Source organism: Scomber scombrus, chromosome 15 (assembly GCF_963691925.1).
Source record: "Scomber scombrus chromosome 15, fScoSco1.1, whole genome shotgun sequence".
NCBI lineage: Eukaryota > Metazoa > Chordata > Actinopteri > Scombriformes > Scombridae > Scomber > Scomber scombrus.
The window spans coordinates 2605472-2630922 of record NC_084984.1 but is presented as its reverse complement, the minus strand read 5'-3'; the positions used below and the strand labels follow the sequence as shown (position 1 = coordinate 2630922).

The following is a 25451-nucleotide window of genomic DNA, read 5'->3' as shown; positions in this document are numbered from 1 at the left end:
GCATTATATACCAACACATCCTACTGACAATGTTTCTGTACTTTCCGGAAAAAAGTATCAAATTACATTTTTGGCTGCATGATTTCTTGGCAATTTTATCAATTCCTTATTTCAGATTTAGTGAGTAGAGGTTTTGTGATCTGGTAGTAAAAAATGTCACCACTTCCTGTTCGCTACAAATTATAAACAAACCAAAATGCTGGCTATATGTCTCAATAATTTGCATCTGTACTTTAAAGATTAAGTGGGCCATCATTTGGTTTTATTGCGCCTGTCTTTGGTCGATCTGATGTGAGTCTGTTCCAGCCAGCTGTGACTAAAGACTTGTTTACACCGGACACGATTCAGGCGAATATTTTACTGCAGTCATTCTTCTCTCAGAACAGAAACCTTCATTTTAAACAACGTTAGTGTCTCACAGCAGGTTGACGCTCCATCCCTGTCACATGTGCAGTACAGTGACCCCGAAGCATCTGTTTACACTTTTAATTTCATGAATAAATGCGTCATTTCACTCACAAGCCATTTTAATGGGCCCTTTTTACAGCAGGAAAAGCACAGGTGTAACTAATAACATTAATAATGGCTGCATTCTATTCAGGGTATATCAGTGCCAGGGCTCTCAGGGTAAGATACTGTATGTTGACTCACTGAGGCATTTCAGAGGCATCATTAATGTTATTAGTTACACCCATAGACAGTATATAAGATGTGACGTCACCCATTGCTTGCATTGGAGCTGATTTGAAGACCAGAGTTGCAGCTTATTGTTGCAGCTACCTTGGACTGAAGTGAACACCGAGTGGTGCACACTGAAGCTTACATTAGCTACTCTGGGTAACTTGTGTTAACAGGGCAGGTATCGTAATCAAGTAACATTAAACTTACCGAAATATTGCAATAGTCAGACTCAGTGTCAGTGAATCATCGCCCACACGGCAGACACCAAAGCCTACTATAAGTCTTCAAATCTTATTTACAGAGATATCATTTCATAACAAAATGACCCGTATTAGATGGCCTGAATTTAGTGATTGAGGCAATGATGGCTTAGTATTTCTAGAGAGAAGTTGACACTATTTGAATAGGATTTTTTTGGAGCCAGCACCTAGCGGCCATCTGTGGCATTTTGCATTTAGAAGTACTTCCACATTGGCTACGGCCAAGAAATGTCATAGTTGTTATATAGTTAGTTATACCTTGCTTTTCCTGCTTGGACAAGTCAAAAAGTCAGCTGTGTCAAAATGTCTACACGTGATATTATTTACCTTTTTTCTTACATGATACATAGAAAAGAGATAAATGACATGCTGTGCTTTATGTTTAGCTGATACTGTCAGTAATGCATGACTCCATCCATACTTATAATATAATTAACCATAATGGTTATTATATAAACATGAACAAAATCTGCTTATTAGTAATATTAACTCTATTCTGATGATGATTCTTTTTTTTAATTAAAATTGAGAATATGATGCTTTTCATATCAGGTTCATTCTACTACACCTGGAGTCTTATGATAATAATAAATGTCGTCTGGCAATGTATGCTATTCCCCTGTTTGACGACATATTCATCCTCGTGATGAATCATCTCATCACCACAGAGAAAGGGAAGTGCGTGTGTGTGTGTGTGTGTGTGTGTGTGCGTGTGTGGATGTTCGTGTGTGTGTGTGTGTGTGTGTGTGTGTGTGTGTGTGTGTGTGTGTGTGTGTGTGTGTGTAAATGCTGTGATGACGCTGCACTATGACTATACAGACTTCGAGTATCCGTGTACATAAATCTGCTCGGTGGTATGTGACGATGCTGTTGGATAATCACAAGGTCCAAATTGTATGTGCAGTCACACATGAATCATTGTGCAAGTGTGTGTGTGTGTGTGTGTGTTTATGTGTGTGCATTCATATTTATGACGCATGTCCAAAATATGTCACTTTCACTCTGCCTGTGCTGGAAATGCTGATGAGTCAGCCCATTCAACACATTAATCCTGTTTCCCTGCAAACTGCACCCAACCTAAACTCTCCGTTATATGCTTTATACATTACAGGCCAATACCATCTGGTTATAAGAAAGCAAGCCACTGTGTGTTGAACATGGTGCTCAAACACTTGACATTGAACCAAAGACAATATCACAGAGAGCTGGAGCTGCAGTGAGAGAGGAGCGAAGAGGTAACATCAGATCATAGTTGCTCATGCTGCTGGCAATATCTCAAAGGCATGATTTATTTAGACTTAACCCCTAGAAAAAAGATTCATCACCTTCAAACAATATCAAGACATTCACTTTTTCCTTAGCTATTCAACACTTTCTCTTTCAAACCACGCTGACACTTCACGGCTTCTTCATTACAACAGCCACATTAATTACAAGATTTTATGCATCAGACTTTGTTTTCTTTCTTCCCATTACTATCTACACTTTCACCTTAGATCAAATGAGCCATTTGATGCTTCTTGCTGAAACACTGGTAGTAAGCAAGTCAGCTACAGCTGCAGGAGAGCTGTTTTTCTCTATAAAGATGAGCCTGTCATAGTGGCTTGCAGCAGCCAAGCTACACAAATATAATCTAGTGAAATACTTATCTTCCTTTCCTGTCTAAACATCTCAGTCTGTCTGCATGGATAATAACCAACCACATATATCAGTGCATTTCATGTTTTCATTCTCTAGCAGCACTGATAGCTACTGTGGTGTCATCACGCTGCCTGCAGCCTTAATGTGAAACCTAATTGCTGCTCATTTAAACAATCTATCAAAATTCAAATGACACTTTGATGGGAACGTTGTTAAAGGTAGTTGCACAACACTGTGGTAGACTGTGGCTGTGCTGGAAATCACAATAACATAACATACTGCTTACTAAATGGATGATTAAGTGTGCTATTACCAGCAAACTGTTTATACTAAAGTATACTCAATCGAGACACATGACGGCATCACATGACAGTATCGATCACAACGTCACTGGTCTGAGAAATCATTGAATGAAAATTGTTCATCACAGATTGACATGACTTCTTCCACTCAGCATTCGGAGACATTAGAGCGAGCGGTTAAAAGAGCCGCACAGATCAGTTCATCAGATCATGTTCTCCCCAGGATGACCACATGTTGACTGGCTGATCATCTCAGGAGTTAAGCTGATAGCAGCTGACATGGCTGGCTGATCTCACCTGGCCAGCAGCTCCTGACATTCCCAAAAATATCAGATAAAAATTCCAAAAAGGTGTTATTGGGATAAACTGACCACATATTGATGACTGACCCAGAATTGATTTCAAAGTCCTCCTCCTGGTTTACAAAGCTTTAAATGGCCTCGCACCTCAGTACATCACAGACATGCTCATCAGTTACACACCAGCAAGAACCCTCAGATCCACAGGAAGCAGAGATCTAGTTAATACTAAGGAAGGGGAGGCAGCTGTTTGTGTTTATGCCCCACGTAGGTGGAACACCCTGAAACAGTCAGAGGCGCCACATCAGTGGCCATTTTTAAAAGCAGGTCAAAAACGTTTCTTTTTATGACAGTGTTTGGTTAGGTGTGTGTGTGTGTGTGTGTGTGTGTGTGTGTGTGTGTGTGTGTGTGTGTGTGTGTGTGTGTGTGTGTGTGTGTGTGTGTGTGTGTGTGTGTGTGTGTGTGTGTGTGTGTGTGTGTGTGTGTGTGTGTGTGTGTGTGTGTGTTTGATTGGACTTGTTTATCTTGTTTTACATTTGCACTGTGTTGTTAGTTATTTTATTATGATTATTTGTTGTGAAGCACATTGAGTTTACCTTGTGTATGAAATGCGCTTTATAAATAAAATTTGATTGATTGATTGATATTGGGAATTTAAATCGTTAGTTTCTCATCTGAAAAAATCATTTAAAAAATCATAAAGTGACATTAAAGGATTTAAAGCAAACAACTTTTAGCTTGGCTTAAACACTGTTAAATGTTTGTTTTATATAAAGCACATTGAGTTGCCACTGTGTATGAAATGCTGCTATATAAATAAAACTACCTTGCTTTATACTGTCAACGTGGACTGGGCTGAGTTTGATTTGTGTGATAAGTATAATTTATTATTACAGTGATTATTATGTCAGATTTTAAAATTAAAGTGTGTGTGTTTTATATCACATGGTTTGGATGCTCCTGCTGTTACTCAGTGTGCTCCATTTGTCTTCTCAACTTGTATTCAGGCCCCATGTCGACCTCCCCAGCCCCCTCCCCTGCCCCCTCCGCTGCCCCCTCCCCTGCCCCCTCCGCTGCCAGCTGAACTGCCCCCCCCCCCCCCCCTCAACCCCACCTGTTGGGAGCTTAACCCCCTCTGGGGCAATATGAGCTCTTCTCAGTTAACAACCCAGTTTATATTGTTTATATCTTTCTAACTGCTGGTTGGTGCAGGTGTGTATACAGAAACATAATGAATGTATTGTAAATATAATTAGATTCTGTTTTTTATAAATCTCACTTAATAACAAAAACAACAGTTTAATGAGGCAGAGTTCATTGGCTGGTGTATTTGTTTAGTCCTGGTTCTAGTCTTCCCTCTCTGTGTGTTTTGTTTTGCCTTTTTTAATGTGTGTTATAGTTCAGTCTCTTTTTTTTAACCTGGACTTGACTTTATAATTGTGTAGTCTTTTTCTTGATGTTGTGTAAAGGATGTTGCGCAACACTCTTATTAACCATTAAATGGCATTAAACTATACCTTCTGAATGACTGCTCCGCTGGCAGACAGCACTCTGAGCTGACTATCCAGCTCATTTAAAACATGACTCCAAACATAATGAACCTGCTGATTATTCACAGTAAATGAGACGATGACAAGCCAGCAGCTTAAACTGTTTGGTCAAATGAGTCTAAATCTGCATTTCTGCATTTCTGCATGTATGAGTGTTTTCATTGATGCAGATATTTATTATATGGACCTGTCTCAGTATTAAAAAAACTAAATCTTCTGACTATTGAACAGACAACATGTTAAAGTTAGTTTAATTTGTGAAACATTATATTGTGGTGAGTGCTGCTGTATTTAGAGAGTCTTTTAAAGCCAAAACACAAAGTCCAACTATGACTCTTTGTTTATTTAAACACAGATTTCAGGACATTAAGAGCCATATCTGTATATCTTGATACTACATGAAACACTTTTTCCCAGTGGTTTCAGCTCCAATATTACACGTCTACTTTTATATACAGTATCTAAGTTTAGGATGGCATCAGAACATCATGCATCACATCAATAAGCTTTTTTATGTAATGGCCAGGTCATCCAGATAACAAGGAGGAATAAAGAGAGAAATCACACGAAGAACAGACTAACACAAGAAAGAGGGGAAAACAAGAGATGAAGTCATGGTGACAACCATGGAGAGGGAGCGAGAGAACCGCAGGAGAGAGAAAACTAACACATAAAACGTTCCCACAGCAAATAGAAAGTCAGGTGTTTAGCTCTTTAAGACTTTGGTAAAACACCAATATTCACTGTGTGTTACAACTGATTCTAATTTGGAGGAAATCCAACTTCACTTTAATTAACAATTATAAACTCCTTCTTACACCCCAAGTGCTATTTTAAGTGCTTAATAGGAATTATAAAGACCTATAGAGACCTGTGAGATTTTGCGGGAGAAGCAAAGAAAGTCTTATTATCGTAATATGCACCGTATGTGTGTGTGTAAGTATGTGTGTGTGTGTACATCTGTTGTGTTGTATACTAATCCTCCTCAAGAGTCCCTCCACTCTAACACAGCCATGGCATTAAAAATGAGCAAATAACAGCCTTTAGACTAAAAATTGACCCTCATTTTTTTACTTTAACAGTTAACTGAGATTAACAGAATAAAGCACCGTCCACTGTTACAGTACAGCACTGCAAGGTTGAGCACTGGTGTACAAGGCATTAGTTTCACCAGCTGCTATTCACTTTGCATTGTGAAGTCACATAGTTGTAAACAGGCCCCACAGTTACTGCAGTGCAAATTGAGCTGCAACAATTAATCTATTAATCAATCAGTTGATCAGCTACTATTTTGATCTTTATTATTAATGAATTTCAACCATTTTTCTATTGCTCTACAGCTCCTGTTGTAACATTATAGTATATTGAATACTATTGAGTCCCAGCCAGGCGGGGAGTTCCAGTCCTCTGAAATGATGCCAACGCAGAAGTAACTTAAAACTGCATTCTATCAAAAGGCCACCAGGGGGCGACCGTTTTGGTGTCAAAAGGACTTCCGTCTCTATACAAGTCAATGGAGAATTCACCAACTTCTCACTTGATTTCTAACCTCAGTAAACGTTTTCAAAATGTGTTTATGGTCTCAATCGCTAGTTTAAAGCCTTCTTCAATGCAGTATGATGTTCATTTGGGACATTTTGGCCTCCCTGATTTTATATGTGACGATAAAGCAGGGTATGCATTAGGGCGTGGCTACGTCGTGATTGACAGGTTGATTGGTTCACAGGTTCAGGAGGGCGCCTCATGCTCCTCCTGATGCTCATATAAGTAGAATCCGTGTTGTTGTTTTTTCCCAGCATGCACCTGAAATTTTCAAGATGGCGCTGCTCAGATCCGAAACTATTGGCTTCAGAGCAGCAGTCCACAAACCAATGGGTGACGTCACGGATGTTACGTCCATTATATATATACAGTCTATTGAGTCCCAGCAGCAGAAGTGGCAAAAAAGTGTAACAAAATTTCTAAATGTACTTAAGCCTGAAGTCAGAGAAGTCTGGGTTTTTTTGTTGTTGTATTTTTTACTTTATTCCCTAAAATACTTTGATTAATCGATTTTTTTTTTTTTAGAGTACATTTATTAAATTGAAATGTGGAAACAAATGTCTAATTAGCACTTGAACAGCAGAGTTCATCTCCATGGATATAAAGACAAATAGTGAACAAACCCTTAGACTAGTGACACCTCTGCAATCCTAAATAATCAATAGCTATGAAATGTAACTCAACATGCCAAGATTATAATAATCCTCATTAGACCTGGATGTGCTACTCAAGGTTGTCACAACTATTAGTAGCTTGCAAAGTGGTGAAGTAATGCTAACATTTCATACTGCTACATGGGTGTTATATGGCTTTTTTTTATTTTTATTTTGTATTTATTTGTATAGGGACCATGTACAATATTAAACATAATTGTTTCCATTTACATCTGCAGTCCCTTGGCTTCAGGTGATACATGTTTGCTCTCAATGAATCATTCCTGCCACTATAAATTCACCACACTATATGTTTTTCTATGTTTTCTGATAACTATGTGTGATCCTATTTGTATAAGATTGCTATTAGATGCCATGAGAATAAAACAAAATATATTACGCCTTGTTAAATGCAACCAAACCCCAATTGAAAGGTACAATGGATCTTTCTCTATTACACATGCTTTTGCAGTCTGAGTTAAAAGCTGTACCCAACATCTGTCAAATATCTCCTGCAGTGCCTGAAAGGCTTTTTCACATCAAGTCAGCTTTAATAGGTAACTGAACACTGAAAATCGCTTCAACCTCTCTATCCAATATTCCTGCTTTTTTTTCTCCTGACTGTTGTTCTGTTAAACCAGACCCAATATAATCCCTCTCCTGTTTCCTCTCCTCCGTCTTCCCGAGGCTTAGTCGATATGTTAGACTTCCACACACGTGCGCAGCGAGATAATGCAAATGTTTCTATAAATAGGGACAATAGTGCTGACAGTAGCACTCTCTCAAGTGAGATATCTCAGTGTAATTTTCACTAACACACACACACACACACACACACACACACACACACACACACACACACACACACACACACACACGCACAGCAAATTCAGTCAAGAAAAATCTACTCTATTGCTGTGTGCTTCATCATTCAGTGATAGTCCAGAAGCAGCATATAAACACTTGAGTTGCAAAGCAAACACATTTCAGATATGCACTATATGAGGCTCAAATATGGGACTACTCCACACAAAGCAGATCAATGTACCCTGCACATCTTAAACAAACAGCACACAGCTTGAATCTGCAGTAGACTAAATGGTTTGAATCTAGATACATACTACTGCTGTGTTAACATAAGCTACACAATAAAACTCTGTATAAGTCAATTTTACATAAAGTTCCCTATAACTGAAAGACAACTGGGTTTCATGCAATAATTCCTCAGTCTATATAACCCAATGCAACACAATAAAAAGCAACCATAAAATTATACAGTCTGTAGAAGCCTCTAACCTAAACTTCCAGAGCTGAAGTCAAGGCCGACGAGATGGAACAATAATTGATAGATGGATAGAACAGAGGAGGAAGCCATATCTTTCATCTCTTTCTCACCTTCCAGCTCCCGATGAATAACATCAGAGAGGTTGGGCTCTTCTCCCCACCAGAAGATCCAGAGCTCCTTGGCATCGGGCTTGATTTTGCGTCTCCATACACACAGCAGGTTGGCCTGCACGCAGCGCATGAAGCTGCGGAGAACCGGGTCGTCCTGGGCCGGGGCTGAGATCACCGGCCCGTACTCCCCGCCACCGCGGAAGCTGTAGCATCGCCACTTGATGCCTGTCAACTCCGCCTGAAAAGAGAGGAGAGAAGAAAAGAGAAGTACAGTTATTATGTGGATTGACAATTGAATAATGTTAAATGGTTGAATGTAATGAAATGTTAGTTGATTAATTGATTAGCCAATTAAAACCATTTTAATTACTCAATTATTTTGATCATCTGTTTCATCATTAAGTCGTATTTTTAACCATAAACACCAGCTTCTCTAATATGAGGTTTTATAGTGTTGTAGATCTAGTATCTGTGGGTTTTAGATGCTGGTTGGATAAATGAAAACATTTAAAGAAGTCATGTTGAACTCTGAGAAACAGTGATACGCCATCAGCATCTTTATACACACCAAACTATTTAACCAGTTTATCAAAAAAAAAAAGGCAGACTAATCAATACTAAAAATAATTGCAACCGTAAATGTCATATATCATTGTATATTATTGTTATTCACAATAACTGTAATTGTACTGTATCAGATCAATTAATCAATACACGATACACAATTTTAAAACAATCTTACATGAAATAAAACATCTATTATGCATGAATCCATGATGTTAGGGCCGTCTTACTGGTGTAGTTTTAAGGCTTTGTATTTACAGTGTACGAGGATATTGTGTTTCACATGAAAGCAAAAACATCAGACAATATAATAATCAATAACCACACAGATGCTGTCCAATTATGATATATATTCACTAGGCTTCCTGTGTCAAACTGCTATCATCCTTGTGTAAATGTTTTGTTGTTACAACCTTATTTAACTGATAACTTCACTGGCTTTTGTAGCTGAAAAGATAAAACGCCACTATGGTGGTGAGAAGAGGTGGAGACCAACTGCAGGACATAAAGAATGGCCTTGAGTGAAATACTGGGGATGAACCACTACAGGGGAGACAGCACTTAAATATAGAGGAAGCCACAAAGAGTGAGAGAGATATGAGGAAAGGAAATAGTGCTGGGGTCAATGGTTGGAGCCTGGCCCAGCAACTGACATCTTCTCCATTTAATCTAATGGTATGATAAGTGTTTATGTTGCCTATCGCAGACTTGGGCGTGGAGGCGCTCTGCCGTGATGCATTTAGTGATGAGCCGGTAAAAAAAAGGGGCAGACTTCTCCTCCGACAGACGCAGAGAGACAGCAAACACACACAAATTGTTCTAAATTTTACAAAAAAGAACGCAAATATTCGTGACCCTGTGAGACCCATGTGTGCTTTGGACGCTTTTTGTATGTGTATTCGTCTATTTGTATGTGAACGAGTCGACTGCACAAAGGTATAATTGAACAGGATGGAGCGTTGGCAGGCAGGGGGGGAAAATCTCAGTGCTTCGTGCTGCCCTCCTCTCCTGTGTTCACCCAGCTGTGAGGATCGTGTTTGGCACACTGGCCCAAGCACCAAACCATCCAAGACCAGCTGAGAGGAGAAAAAAACACTGACCCACTTTAACTATGTGGAAAACACGGGGACAGGTACAAAGAAGCAGCTCAAAGACAATTAAATCCTGTGGTGTCTTTTGAGTGGGTGAAGAAAGGTAGCATCCACAGCTTTGAAGACAGTAGAGAGTCAGACCAATTATGCTCGTGTGTGTACAGACAGGAGGGATGTGTCCAAATGAGAACCTAAAATCTCAGAAAAATCATGCATCTGAGCATGTTATGAACACTGCATCATCTTTAAAAGTGAGTGCACTGCACACTGAAGCATGCACATGACCCTCAGGAACATCCTGACTGCAGAATGCACCCATAATTACAAGTAAGTCCCTCCTGTAATGACAGTGTCTGTAATGGAAGATATAAACATTGGCGCTGTGATAAGCCAAGCCCTAAAATTAGCCATGACAAGGTCAAGGATGCTGTTTCTCGCAAAGCAAAGAGGAAGACATCTGCTTGCACTGCCTCGTCACTCCCAGTCAATGTCAAAAGTTCCTCCTCTGTTTGACACAGCTGTCTGCTGCTACTGTCTGAGTCAGGAGTGGAGGAGGAACAGACGAGGAATGCCTACAATGTCAAGAAATATATTCGGAATAAAGCCATACCAGTTGTTTGTTTTGTATGAGAGTGCATGACAATCCTCTGGTGCACTAAAGTTTTCAGCGCAGTGTCTGCTGAACTCATGTGGCACAGTTGCAAGAAAAAGAGGAACAGGGCCACAGTCACATGCTCGCAGGCAGATACAAACACTAACACACACACCACAGCACGCAGAGGCTGTGATGATATGCAGACCAGAAGAGCACAAAAACACTGACATGCATCATGACGTAGACATATTTTCCGGCTGATGTCCGGTTCTTTTTCAGCGATGACAGCTGGGATCTGCATGTGTACATATCCTTATGGAGTATATGGAAGTGAGGGTTTCTCTGCACACTTCGCCGTCACAATCAACCCTCTGATGTCACAGTAATAACAGTGCTAACAAACAGCAGATTCATATTTGTCAGAATAAATGAATCACTTGTATCACATGAAAGAAAGCAGTGAAAACCTGCCGAGCGTGTAAATTAATCTGATGTCACAATGCAGGCAAAGCGGAAGCGTTTTTATCTCTGCAACTTCACTGACAAATCAGTGTTGTGAATACAATTCTGCCATGGAAATAAAAACAACCTTTAATCTTTTTAACTATAATTCAATCAGTGTTAGTCATAAAATAAATGGAGGGTGGGGGGGGGGGGGGGTTGCTGAAGTGCAAACTGTAAACTTAGATCATATACATTTAGAGTAGAGGATAAATTATAGAACTGCAATTAAACATTATTTTCATTTTCAATTAATCTATTGATTATTTTATTAATTATTTGATTATACATGTGATTTGCCTTATTCCAAAACCTAAAGATAACTGGTTTATTATAATAGAGGAGTATGAAAACCATTGAATATTCACATTTGGGAAACTAGAACGAGTGGATTTGATCCATATTTGCAATTATAATCATTTTATTATCAAAATTGCTGCAGATTAATTTTCATAATGAATTAATTTGCTAGGCATTTGCATCAATGCATTGGTGGCATAAGGTGCATTTCGGTTGGTTCAGTGAAGCAATATTGGGAAAAGCTTGAAATGAAGAAGGTTAGCTCAGACTCAGATTTTACTCTTTAATCTGGGAAAAGATTTACTTGACAGAAATGTTCCTCTTGTGCCATCAGGGGCGGTGATACTGATATGCTTGATGGGACAGTGAATCTATATGTATGTTCGTCAAGATAGCAGAAATGTAATGATCAAATATGAATCCAAAGCAGGAAATTCTACGCCACCCTTCAGAGTACGAAACAGCACATAAACGCCCGTCTCTTTTAAACACCACCGAAGGAGTAAAAAAGGCAAAGAGGTCAGGAAAAAAGATGGTGGATTTTGTTCCGCTGTCAATAGAGCCAGCACTCCTCCAAGCCCCTTGTTCTGCAGGTCGGCTGCTTTAATTTGTGATTGAGTGCAGGACCAAAAAACAAGAGCTTTTCCTTCCACTGCAAAGATGGACCAAAGCTTTGACCTTACTCTCACCTCTATTATCTTTATCGGCTCAACTCTCCGTCTCATCTCTCAGCACACTCTCACCGTCACAGATGCCTACTGAATACACCTAGGAGTATCTCATGCTCTCTTTTTTTTTTTCATTCATCTCTTTATGTATTTTTGTCTAGTAAACAGAGAAAAGACAACAGGTCACCATGTGTTTCCAGAATAGTAGCACAGAGGTTTAAGATCGCACTCGGTTTCTTAAATTCCATTAAAATTCATCTTTTCAGCTGGCAGCATGAACAATCTGTGTTTCTTGCAGCTGGATGGGTCCTTTATTATTTGACATGCTTTTTGTGTTTTTGAAAATTGGTTTCAAATAGAAACCTGAACCTCAAATCACAGAGTTAAAGATAATTTCCTGCTGAATATGAGGTGACCTGAGCCCAGGCTTGGAAATCAGAATCTGTATCCCACCCAGAGGTCAACCTAAGTGCACCAGACATGTGCTTGTAATCAAAAGAAAATATGGAAGTCAGAACTTTAATCTTTAGCATGTGTTGCTCAAACAGAAAGCACTGGATAACGTCTAAACCATGTGACTTAAACAGAAGAGGATCCAGTTTCCAGAGATTGGTGAGGGTTTGTCATGCTGCAGGTTTAAAACACAGACACGTACATACAGCGCTGTATGTTGATAAAGTCCAGGAGCTTTACAATGCAGAGGAAACCTCCATTACTTAGATAGCAGAGCCAAGAGGAAAACACACTTGACATGCACTTCACAGGAATGCTTCAGAAGGCTGAAAATATGTTTGCTCCTCCTGTTCTTTCTCAAAAACTTATGGGACTTTTCGAATGGACCTCTTGAACCCCCCCAAGACGCAGCTGAATGTATGTTTTTCTTGTACTTGTGCATGTAGGAAAACACACACTCAGTCGAGGCTTTGTCGCAGACAGAGGAAAACACACACAAATACACACACACACACACACACACACACACTTTTACACTCACAGATACACCCAGACGAAGCAAGAATGGGCAACATATTCAAACACGACTCTGTACATGTAGAGACATTTCTTTCTTTCTTCCTTTCTTTCAAACGTTATTTAAAACTGATGGTGACCCTTAATTGCAATGATGCTGAGATTACACAATGGAAAAGACAAACATACAAAATCAACAACAAATCTCTTTTGTCTTCCACTTCCATGACAAATGACCAGAAATGTGCAGACAATGTGGCTCAAACCACTCAACCATATAAGTATATAGGATAATATTATTGTAATTATTAATAATACAGCAATATCTTTTGTTAAAATTGGCAAAATTAATTTAATGTGTTTCATCAAATCAGTGTTTCAGTGCACACAAGCATGTATATTTGTTAATATGGGCAAGTAATTATATGTATGTCAACATCAATACAGTGTGGGAATGACTTTTTTTTTTTTTTTTTTAATTGAGCCACTCCCCCTAAAATGTCTGTGAATACAAGAATTCAATGCTACATGAAACTGACTAAAACGAGCAATCGTTTGAATAAGCACATTTATGGAGGAAGTTGTAAATGCTGCGTGAGCTTCATTAAGGAAGGGTTATCAGTCTCTTACATGAGCAGCTGATGTCAACAGTGGGTATAGGCGTCTAGCTCTATCAAAGCTGACAGAAAGTGTATGAGTATGTCATCTAAGAGACATGCTACTTCTTCAGGAATCTCACAACAGCGTAAAGAGCTTCACAGTCTGATAGTATGACAAAGGAGGCACTTTAGGCAATTGAGAGACAGCTTGTATCAGCAGTTTTACCTACTCTGGCACAAGTGAAACACTTATTCTGTCAGAGAGGCATAGCTTTCTCATCAGCTTCAAATCTGTTTAGACTCCTGACAATCTGCCAATATTTGGCATTTGCTCCGATCGCTTTTGATGCATGTGAGTCTTTAGATAAAACTTATCTTTATCAGACAATGCAACACTATCCATCTCGCTTTAATCCAATGTCAAAGGAACAAGGAGAATTTAATTATTTGTAAAAGAGTTTGTGTGAGATTTGACCTGATGCAACTTATTTGAAGCTTCAGCGGGACCTCTATTTTTTTTTTTTTTTTTTTTGGACACAATTTTCCTTGTGCGCATCAAAGCTGACACATTCAATAGTCAGGAGTGTGAAGAATAATAAATATGGACAAAGACAATGAAGGTTGGGTGGCTGTGCTAGTGAGTCCGCAGCGAGAAGAATCAGTGGCAGAAATCAGAACAGGCAACGACTCCCCGTTCATCAATTAGCCCGCTGAAATCAAATTAACCCACAAGGAGTCGTGCTCCCCTCTGGCATTTTACACCACAAATGAAGAGCGATGCACATTACTGCACTTGTGAGGGAGTGAGAGAGACACAAAAGCACCAAACAGGTGTAGAAAGAGGGCCTCTGGGGCTGCAGACACTAAACAGATGCTTTCCCCCTGCGTTCTGCCATCACCTTTACAAGGCCCTACAAAACAATGGACTGTCATTTGATCTGTGTTGTGCTGTAGCATCCAGCACTGGAAGGTGAGCAAGCCAAGCGACCTAATTAGAGCAGAGAGAGTCCCCAGGGCTGAGTGACGGATAGACCTGCCAATCACACTGCGGAAAGCCTCCAACAAGCCATGACTTCTCACCTGACACAAAGAGAGGCGGGAGGCAGGAGGTGCCAGCAGTGGAAGACCAATAAGGACAGCGAGACAGTGTATACAGTGGTGCTGCCATATCTAAAAGGGCTGACGAGATCCCCAGCCATTTGGCAAAAATAAAACAACACAAAGCTGCTGCGTCAGGCTCCTTTGAAAGCGTTAAGGGACAGGCTGAAGCACTGGCCCTGCTTTGCCTAAATTATTAACGCGCAAATAAATAAACCAGTCTCTGCTTTACTAGGGTCTCAGGTGTAACATAATTAACTGTGACAAGCCATTTGCAGGGAGGAATGAGTGAAAGACAGACAAAGACAGGAAAACTGAGAGCCATAAAAAAGGAAAAACAGAAGACACAGAGAGAGAGAGAGAGAGAGAGAGAGAGAGAGAGAGAGAGAGAGAGAGGTAGAGAGAGGAAAAACTGTTGCTAGGCAACATACAACATCTGTAGGAATTCAGCAAGGTATTCAATTTTTGAGATTTGTGTCTCCAGGGTTACAGTGGAAATACTAGAATATTTGCATTTTCTTAAGAAACTGCGTGTGATAGCTGGAAGCTGTTAGCTGCTGCTGCTACTGCCGCTACCACTGCTGCTCCAACAGCTCATTTTTTAAACCATGTAACGTTGTGTATTGTATCAAATGCAACAGACTTGTTCAGCATCCCCATCTATACAATTTGCTGAATTTGGACACCATGGAATTTTACATTTTAAGAGATATGGCAGTTAATAAATAGTATGGTGGTGTTTCACTAATGTCCATAAGGTGGGGCTGTAGGTGCCATGCTTGAATCTATAGTGCACATTCTCATGGAGGAAATTAATTTGACTAAAGACAAGAGCATTGTAGAAATATCATGCTATAATACTACAGTAGCAGCCCCTGTGGGTAGAGTTGTATCAAATTGTACAAACGTGTGCAGTTTGGCTGCATGTACAACATTCCCATAGCGTTGAAGAGTTATAGTCCGTTAAGGGCATGAGGCCACACCAGGCGGGGAGTCCCGGTCCTCTGAAATGAGGCCAACGCGGAAGTAACTTAAAACTGCATTCTATCAAAAGGCCACCAGGGGGCGACCGCTTTGGTGTCAAAAGGACTTCCGTCTCTATACAAGTCAATGGAGAATTCACCAACTTCTCACTTGATTTCTAACCTCAGTAAACGTTTTCAAAATGTGTTTATGGTCTCAATCGCTAGTTTAAAGCCTTCTTCAATGCAGTATGATGTTCATTTGGGACATTTTGGCCTCCCTGATTTTATATGTGACGATAAAGCAGGGTATGCATTAGGGCGTGGCTACGTCGTGATTGACAGGTTGATTGGTTCACAGGTTCAGGAGGGCGCCTCATGCTCCTCCTGATGCCCATAGAAGTAGAATCCATGTTTTTTTTTTACCCAGCATGCACCTGAAATTTTCAAGATGGCGCTGCTCAGATCCGATACTATTGGCCTCCGAGCAGCAGTCCACAAACCAATGGGTGACGTCACTGATGTTACGTCCATTTTATATACAGTCTATGAGGTACACACTGTGCAAATATTGTTTTGGTAGCATTGCGGTTATTATATATTATATATATATATTAGCCAAGATGGAAAATTTTTATAACTGACCATGTTATAATATGCTATGTATTTCCACATGGGGCAGCTGTCCATAAAATATGAATACTTTAGCACTTTCAGTTTTTAACTTTCAAACATCCCTTACATAGACCTTGCATCATAGATTTTAATAATTTAAAAAATGATATACTAAAACTGAAACATGTTACAACAAAGAAAAATATCAGCATCTCCTTCAGAAGATGTACGTTTTGACATTTCAATGAAGGTTGGACGACAAACTGCACAGAAGTAAATAGACACCAAAAATGGGGAAAGAAAAAATAAAGAGCCATGTGAGAGCTGCTTTTCATATTGTAATGATGTTGTTTAATGTACTGTATGTCTCTACATGTGTCTCTCTTTGCTAGAATAACACCTCCGCTTGTTCACACAGCTGGAATTCATAAGCTCAAATTTGGCTGATGATGGTATCAAGCACGTCATACATGCGTCAGGAAAGTCCTGGGATTACCAGCAGCAAGACAATTACATCGTGGTGTAGGATTACTCACCAAGTTTATTTAGTGAGAGAATTATTTGAATTTTATTTGAAAATTATTCATTGCAGTAATTGTACAATTAACACTGCATGGAGGCTTCCAAAATGCCTACAAGTAGTTAATAGGGTTATTGTTCCTGAAATTGGGCAAATGGAGCATAAGCGGTGTGAAAAAATAACTAATTTGGCTTGTAATTTCCCACATTTATTTTTTTTCCACATGGGATGCTGTTTCAGATCAAATGACAGCTCTGCGTTAGTCAGCGTGACTTTTTCTTGTTTCATTACACACCAGATAACCAAAATATCAAGGAGAAAAACTGGAAAGTAATACATCCATCTATCTGTGTGTGCGTGTGTTTGTGTGTGTCTGTGTGCTTGGCCGGGCCCTGGGTCTCACCTGAACACGTTTCAACCTGCAACTCACCTGGCTGCTGCCTCTAATCTGTTGTTTGCTTACTAAGTGGGAGTGGCAGCCAATCAGAGCTGAGCTAAAACACTACAAGTCCTGTGCACTTCTGCTAACACGTTCAGCAAACACACACACACACACACACACACACACACACACACACACACACACACACACACACACACACACACACACACAGACGCAGTCATGAAGTCATGCCTGGCAAAATCTATCAAACCTTTTGAGCCTCATCACCACACGTGAAATTATAAAACTTTTTCCTATGAGGCAATCCAGGACTTAAATTGAGCTGTACAATGTTTCATTAGCATCTGAAAAATAACGGACGTCTGCCTAATTCAAGATGAGAGAGAGCGAGCGCCGTTTTGGCAGCGCAGGGAGAATCAATGCGCCGCAAACGGCTGTGAATCAACAGTCTGCACATAATGTGTTTGTTCTCATCAAGTACCCGTCTGATTGGTCACAGATAATCCCTCGATGGAACATGAACACATGATAATTAGAAATTTGCAAAAGCGCAGCAGACAACATCAATGTTTTTTTTTCTCTTGCCTTGTTTTGCAGCTCTAAAAAGACACCCTTTAACCTAAGTGTGCTCTAACTGCAGTTGAATCCCAGCCAAGCATGATATTGGCAAAGTTGTCTGGCTTGCAGAAAATATTTGCCCAGTTACAAGCAGGGCAATATCTCCCTTTAAAGAAATTCTCTTTGTCTGGGATCTGCAGTCAGGTGAAAAGACTGCAAACTAATAAGAGACAAACCTGTTTTATCTGTTTTTGGGATTTATCTACTAATCAGACAACAGGCCTCAGTATTTGACCGGTGGTTCTGCAGGAACACACATCCAAAAATGTAATAGTTTGGAAGAAAGTCGTGTTTATCTGTTGGGGAAACACTTGTGTCTGAGCCAGGTGGAGTGTCTCTACTGAGGATAACAAGATGAGACAGAACAACTAGATTGAGCATAACAACACTGCAGCAGCAACACTGTGACAACAATATGGCTGATGTCTATCTATCCATCCAAAAGTCTATCTAACAGTCTATCGGTCTGTCTGCCAGCTAACTTTCCAGCTATCAGGAGCCAGCTACTGCCCCATTCCTGCCAATCCTCCTTTCCCACTCTGCCTTCTGTCGCCCTGCACACATGCAGGAACACCAGCGGGCTCTAAGAATAAAACACAGCTGGCACTGCAGGGCTTACATATTTCACACTCCAGCCACCGTGCTCCAAAATACTCCTGCCCATCCCGTCCCATTTCCAGCTCCGAGACCAGCGGTGGTTCCCTCCCTCCCTCCCTCCCACTTTGCCTTTGAACCGTTCTTCACCTCTGTGGCAGGGCCCTGACAAGCCTCCTGCTCAGATAAGATACATGACTACACGAGGGACTTTACTAGAATAGAGATGTGTAGTAAAAACAGAGGCAGAAGAGTGAGGGAAGCCCTTTTTTTATTGTTCCCAACCTACGCCCCACCTCATTTCTTTCAGTGGCTAACCCACAATGATGCTTTTTCACAAGTGACATGCAGAATGCCATGTTCACACAGGTGGGCCACTGTCAGGTTGAGTCCTATTGCGATGACAAGGGATTCCCACAGAAGTGACAGGGGCAGATTGGTGGGAGGCACCGCACGCAGACTCAAGGTGAAGACAGTGCTAGCTGTCAAAACTGCAAGTGAGCAGAGCCAAAAGCGCAGGTTGGGCACAGGGGGTGGACTGTTTAGTGAGATGAAACCAGATGGAGCTGCTCCATAGGGCACACGGCAGAAGACTGGGGGTGCTGCCTTGGAAACCTGGATTGATCCTGTCCTTGGGAAAAAGGATGCTGCCGTGGCTTCAATGTCATCCATAGAGATCTCAACATAAACACAGGGCTCTTTACTGAACTATGTCACAGTGACACAGTTTCTATATTGCCTCACACATATTGCTGCATTCTTCACCAATGCATTTGCACTATATTGAATGTATTGTCCAATATTATTTTACCATAAATTTACCAATCAGGCACAAATTCAGAAAATTTTAAGATCTCATGATGTCATTTGAGAACTGGCTTCTTTATTAAATTAAAATGTTCTTAAAGTAAGGTATCCATAGTGGTATTGTTTCGGTACCTTTACTGTATGGTGGCCCTTAAGGACAAAGCACACACATACGTGAAAGAGCAAAAACGTCCAAATCCAAAACTGCTGTCACAGCCTCAACAGTCTGTGACAAAGAAACAAGTGACCGTTATCATGGCATTTTATTAAGTTCTGCTATTTTTTCAGGTGAGAGAGTGACCCTCTAGATATGGTCAATGTGTTAGTACTGACACCAAGGTAATGTATCGGCACTGGTGTTGTATATCGTGGCCCTGTGCAAACTCCTACTGCACCAATTCTCTGGCTCAGCAGCAACCATTGCGTGTTTCTCATCCCTAATCATCCTTGCAATACACTCCACTACCATTAATAATGCGGAAATGCAAACAGTCTATATTAAACAGACACCATTCCTGATTACCTGCTCCTTCTTACAAGCCGCGTCCACTCACCTGCCATAAATCAAGACGTTCCTGTTAATGGTATTCCCTCAGCCTCACCTCTAAGCACTTTATTTCCATACTAGACAGGAGCATCATTATTATACATGCAAGATCTCTATTGGAATACAGTTTGGCTAATGAGCACCTCTTACTTGATCACATTAGACCTCCACTCGAGGACACTTAATTACCAGTGTTGCACTCCATGCGACTCTGTCGAGGGGACAGAGAAAGTCCTTTAATTAGAGTCTCTGCATTCTACCTATGTTTGTACAAGCCTGCATTCTTGGCATGTAGGATATAGAGATGGTAACAAATTAAAGGAAAAACCAACAATAAGAGTCTTAGAAAGGTGTTGAGCCACCACATGCAATGCACATCAATGCACCTCTGCATTGATTCTACAAGTCTCTGAACTCTACTGGAGGGATGAACACCATTCTTTGAAAAGATAGTCCCTCATTTGGTGTTTTGATGATGGCAGTAGAGAGCGCTATCTAACACATCAGTCAAAAAAATCCCATCAAATATGATTCACATCATTTTCATACTCATCAAACCATTCAGTGACCCCTCATGCCCTATGGATGGGGGAATTGTCATCCTGAAAGAGACCACTCCCAACAGAATAGAAATGTGTCACCCTAGGATAAAAGGTGACTGCTCAGAACAACTTTGTATTGATTTGCGGTGACCCTTCCCTCTAAGGGGGACGCCAGCGAAATGTCCCCCACAGCATAACAGAGCCACTCACTGTAGGGGTCAGGCTCTCAGGCCTGTACCATTCACTTGGTGTATGCTACACATGGCCACACATGCACTTGCCAACTTGTCAAGAGTAAGGTGAGGGATCACTCATCTGACCGTATCACTTTCTTCTATCAACGGTGCGTTCATCTTTGTAATGAGGGGTTGATGCACTGCAGACCTACTGTAATATCCCTCTCTGTGTAATTGTCGACTAAATGTTCCTGCTGACACAGTCTGATTACATCCTGCATTCACATTCTCAGTCACCTGAAGAAATGTTGCTGTTCCCTTTTTCCTTACATATCACACTAATGCACAAGCATCTCAGTGGAACCTATTTACTGATGTCTTTTCTCATAGATTTAGATGCAGATGTCAATTTAGTCACTGCTGCTATTGAAACAGCAGCCAGTTGAGACGTCTTTGTGACTGAAGCTCCTGCTATCCGTGCCCCAACCATGAACCCTTTTTCAAAGTCCCTTAGATCTTTTCCTCTTGCCATCTTGATATAAAATCCTAACAACTGGGCCTGCTCAGCATTTTTATACATCGTACCATGCAGTGCACCTGTGTGGAAGCATCTGCATTCGTTATGTTTCTCCTCATTATTCAGGTTTTTCCTTTTAATTTCTCAACAGTCTGTATATTCACAGCCCAAACAAAGGCGATAAAACATGCGGCATGCGTGTGTGTCTGTGCATGTGTGTGTGGGTGGGAGATTTTGTGTGTGTGTGTGTGTGTGTGTGTGTGTGTGTGTGTGTGTGTGTGTGTGTGTGTGTGTGTGTGTGTGTGTGTGTGTGTGTGTGTGTGTGTGTGTGTTTCATTTGTGATACATATGTTTGTGTGGGCATGTGGGTGTTTATTTTTTTCCTCTCCCCGTGTCGGCGCTTGTGTTTGTGAATGCATCCGTGTGTATATTTGTCTGTGTGTGTATAATATGATGGGTGTTTGAAGTTTGTCTCCTGAGTCTGGATGGTTTACAATGTGCACACACACACACACACACACACACACACACACACACACACACACACACACACACACACACAGAGGCTTCCTGTGTTGTGAGGCTCTTTACTGTCTCCTCCTTGCGTTTCACATTCAGGCTGGGACTCTGACTTGAGTCAGTGTTATAAGAACCTGCCCAGTCCACAGAAAGATGACTGTTTGCTCTCTCTCTCTCTCCCTCTCTCTCATTACGTTCCTCGCTCTTTAATTTTCTCTCCCTCTGTCTCACTCTTTCACTCTCAGTTTCTCTCTCAAATAGGCTGAGGCTAGCAGTCAGGAAATGCACATCAGTCATAATACTTTCCTAAAATGAAAACAGATTCTGCTGCAGTCCTTCAGCCTCTCTTTTTCGTTCTCTCTCTCTCTCTCTCTCTCTCTCTGGCTCTCTCTCTCTCTCCTTCTCTCTCTCTCCCCCATTCTTCCACCCTTCCCTCCTCAGTCACCACTTCAACTTAGCTCCCCAGTTCAGATCTTTTCCCCCCACTTACAAGGGTCTTGTTTGCTTTCTGTCACAGATGGATGATCATCAACACATGAGACAGTTGTTTTGTGGGCTGTGTGATTGCAGCAATCTCAAGTATCTGACACCGGCCTCACAGAGCACATGACAGTAAGCTGCTGCGCTCCCATACAGTCCCACAGTATGGGCACTTATGTGTTTTAGGTAGCTTTTTATTGATGCAGGCTGCAATAACAGGCAGTAAATCAGTGTGAGGGACGCGGTTAGTGCATGCTGGAATGCTGTTTAACAGGTTGTCAGACCAGAATGCTCACTGGTTACGACCTTTATATGAGAACATGGCCAAGAAATATTACACTATTTCTTAATTGGCTGATTCATTTTTTATATTTTTCAAATATAACATTTCAGAAAATGCTGAAAATGCACGTCAAAATTTCCTGGAACCTCACGTGTCATCTTAAAAAACTGTAGCACCAACAGTAAAATAAATCCAAAAATCAGGAAATTCTCACAATTCTCAAGTTGGAACCAATAAATATTTGCTTTTACTTGACAAATAACTCCAACTACTTATTGATTGTGAAAAAAGCTGCACAATCATTTTCTGTCAATTGACTAATCAATTCATCTACTAATTGTTTCAGCACTAATCTAAGTAATAAGCGGTGAAATGCATGCAGGAAATACTAACTGTGCACTTACTCAGATTGATTACATTTTTTTCTGAGTCTGCTTTTCTGGATCAATACTCACACCTGATTTGATTCATTTACTTCCACCACTCAACTGCCACTACTTTAGCTTAAAGCTCACATCTGTCTCATCTCCAACATCAGGAAGCATGCTGCATCTCTTTGTCTCTTTGTCTCCGTCGTTCCCTCTAACCAGGACACTCGCTGTTGTCATTAGTGTTTTGTTCTGTCTTGGACTTCCCTATAGGAGCCTTGCCAGTGACTAACCGCTGTGGCACAAGCCAGTCATAAATATTCTCAACAAGCCAGCTGATGGATGGTCTCTTTCTCTTTCAGTTTGAAAGGCATGTTTACGGGGCCGGCACGATGGCCAACAACGCCACGGTGAATGAATGAAAGCTTCTCCACGAGGGAATAACTTCGCCTGGGAAGTTGACAGAGATGTAATCACTGTTTTTGACTGTTGCATGTCGAGACTGAGAGAATTTAAGACGTCTGACACTGGAGCGCTGATCCATTTATTTCACAGACAATCAATTTGCCTTTGGGAAGTGGTTTGAATAGAAGAAGCTAAAGATAAATATCTTTCTCCTTTGCAAGTCACAAAAATGACTGACACACATGAAAATATGATTTGTTAGAGATTTAGATTTTAGATATTTCTGTAAGCTGCATGATAACTGAATGTCTATGCCAAGAACATGTTAATCCATACCGTGTGACTTTTGTTTATTTAGCTTAAGTGTGATTTGTGGAGTGCAACAGGGGCCGGCTGCTGTTGCTGGTGGACATCCTGCATGTTCACCTTAAAAAAGCCCTCAGGACCCCTATGTTGTTGTGGTTCTCAGCAGCCTTTGCCTGGGCTCAGTCTACCGCATGCCTTTCCACTTGGCTGCATGTTGTAGTAGGACAGTTAACTCGCTGATTGCAGGATGAAAACTGTGAAAAAGACAAACGGCACACTCTCCACTACCCACACCCCCTCCAAAAAAAACAAACAGTGACTTCTGCAAAAAATGATGATCAAAAACCACCTTTTTTTCCCTTTTTTTTTTTTTTTTTTTTAGATAAAGTGAGTGTGAAAGTGCTGTTTCCGCTGTGTGCCAGATACATGCTGCTGTCTGTCAAAATCTTATTTTTCTTTCACAGGGATAACATTATAATTTTTTCAGCTTTTATCTGATAAGATGATTAGGGAGGGGGGCTTTTGGCTGCTCCTCAGTTCACATAATCTTCTGATTTATGACCTGGTAAGCCATTTGTGTAGCTTGACATATCAGAAAATCTCTTTTTTTAATTTTCCGGCTATAGAAATATTTGACAGAGGCAGCAATACGCCTTCTCTCCAAGTTAGTTGCTTGGCAATGAAACTGAGTTCCAGACAGATTTCCAGTAAAATGATTATTTATAGGGAGGGGAGATACTGGCAATAGAGAACTGTGCTCTTAAAGGGAGAAAATGAGTGTTTATCTATTGTTCATTATGCCAAAACTGCAAGTAACATAAAAATAATTGGTCAGATTGTTTTGGCAGCGTTTGAAAAATGTAATTTTAAGCATAACAAGACAATAAAATAGAGTTGCTCCTTTTTAAACCGTGTTGGTTTAAGCTTTGGGGATGATGTGTCTTATTATAACAGGCTTAGCTGTAAAAAAAAAATAAAAAAAATACGGAGCTTTTTACACCACTAACCAGTGTTAATGATTGCCTAATAACAACATCAGCAATATGGTTCACCTTTGTACAGCAGACACACATTTAAGCGTGCCTCCCACGGTCTTATGACATGTCGATCACAACTGGCTCGCGTGTCTGTGACGAGCATGATTTATTTATACCGTACCAGAGAGAAGATGTTGGAGTGGCAGTCCTCAAGGCTTGCCCCGTTAGCCACCCAATTCGTTGTTGTAGTCATAATCGTCCGCCGTTGGGGTCGTCAGCGCTGGGCATGTCGAAATCCTACATCGGCATCAAAACACCGAGCAGGGCTGACAAATCGGTTTCCCTCAAGCCTGCCACGACACGGCCAAAAACAAGCAGGCTTATAAACCTCACAAGAGGTCCAGATAATAGACAGTCGGGCAGATGAATGGGCGTATTCAGAAAGAAGTGCAGAATGCATCCATAAAAGCCAAACGCAAAAAGCTGTAATGTTGTAAATCCAAGCGGGGATCAAAACATTGTTACAATCCAGGTCAGGCGATTCCCAAAATCTGATCACTGTCAAAGGCACACGAATGTATCCATTTCAATCCACACGCAGGGGAAGATCAGCCTGTTTCCATATCAGTCATTCCGCTGATAGTTTCATCATTAAATGAGCATAATCCATTGGAAAACGACTGCTTTCATCCGCGCGCCCCCCCATCCCAAACCCATCCTCACCTCACCCCAGCAAAAAAAAACAAACACAAAAAAAAAAAATTGGAGAAATCAGCCTCAAAACTTCTTTTTCTTCAAATATCACTTTCTCTTCTCTGCGAAACAATTAACTTAGAGGCGAGGCGTTACATGCAGGATATCTGATTCCGTCTGCTCCACAAGCTGATGCACCACTTGTGATAGTTTTCGAGAATTGCATGAGCTATTTATAGCCTCCTTTCTTACCACAACCGTTCCTCTCTCAATGTAACCCAGTCTGCCTCTCTCTCATACACACACACACACACACACAGAGACACACACAAACAGGCAAACTGCGAGCAGGAATGTTTAATCCCACTGTTGCTCTTCAATTAAACGGACCGCAGGACGAGGGTCGCTAAA

General features: G+C 40.8%; 1 protein-coding gene across 2 annotated transcripts in view; it reads right to left on the bottom strand.

Annotated features, from left to right (window-relative positions):
* The window catches only part of LOC133995034 (mediator of RNA polymerase II transcription subunit 13-like), an 88003-nt gene extending 62552 nt beyond the window's left edge, over positions 1-25451 (bottom strand). For both annotated transcript variants that reach the window (XM_062434304.1, XM_062434305.1), the window contains exons 1-2: positions 24529-25451; positions 8324-8561 (exon numbers count right to left, since the gene is read on the bottom strand). In XM_062434304.1, the coding sequence (XP_062290288.1) occupies positions 8324-8561; positions 24529-24600 (310 nt within the window). In that variant the 5' untranslated portion in view covers positions 24601-25451. The remainder of the gene's footprint in view (positions 1-8323; positions 8562-24528) is intronic.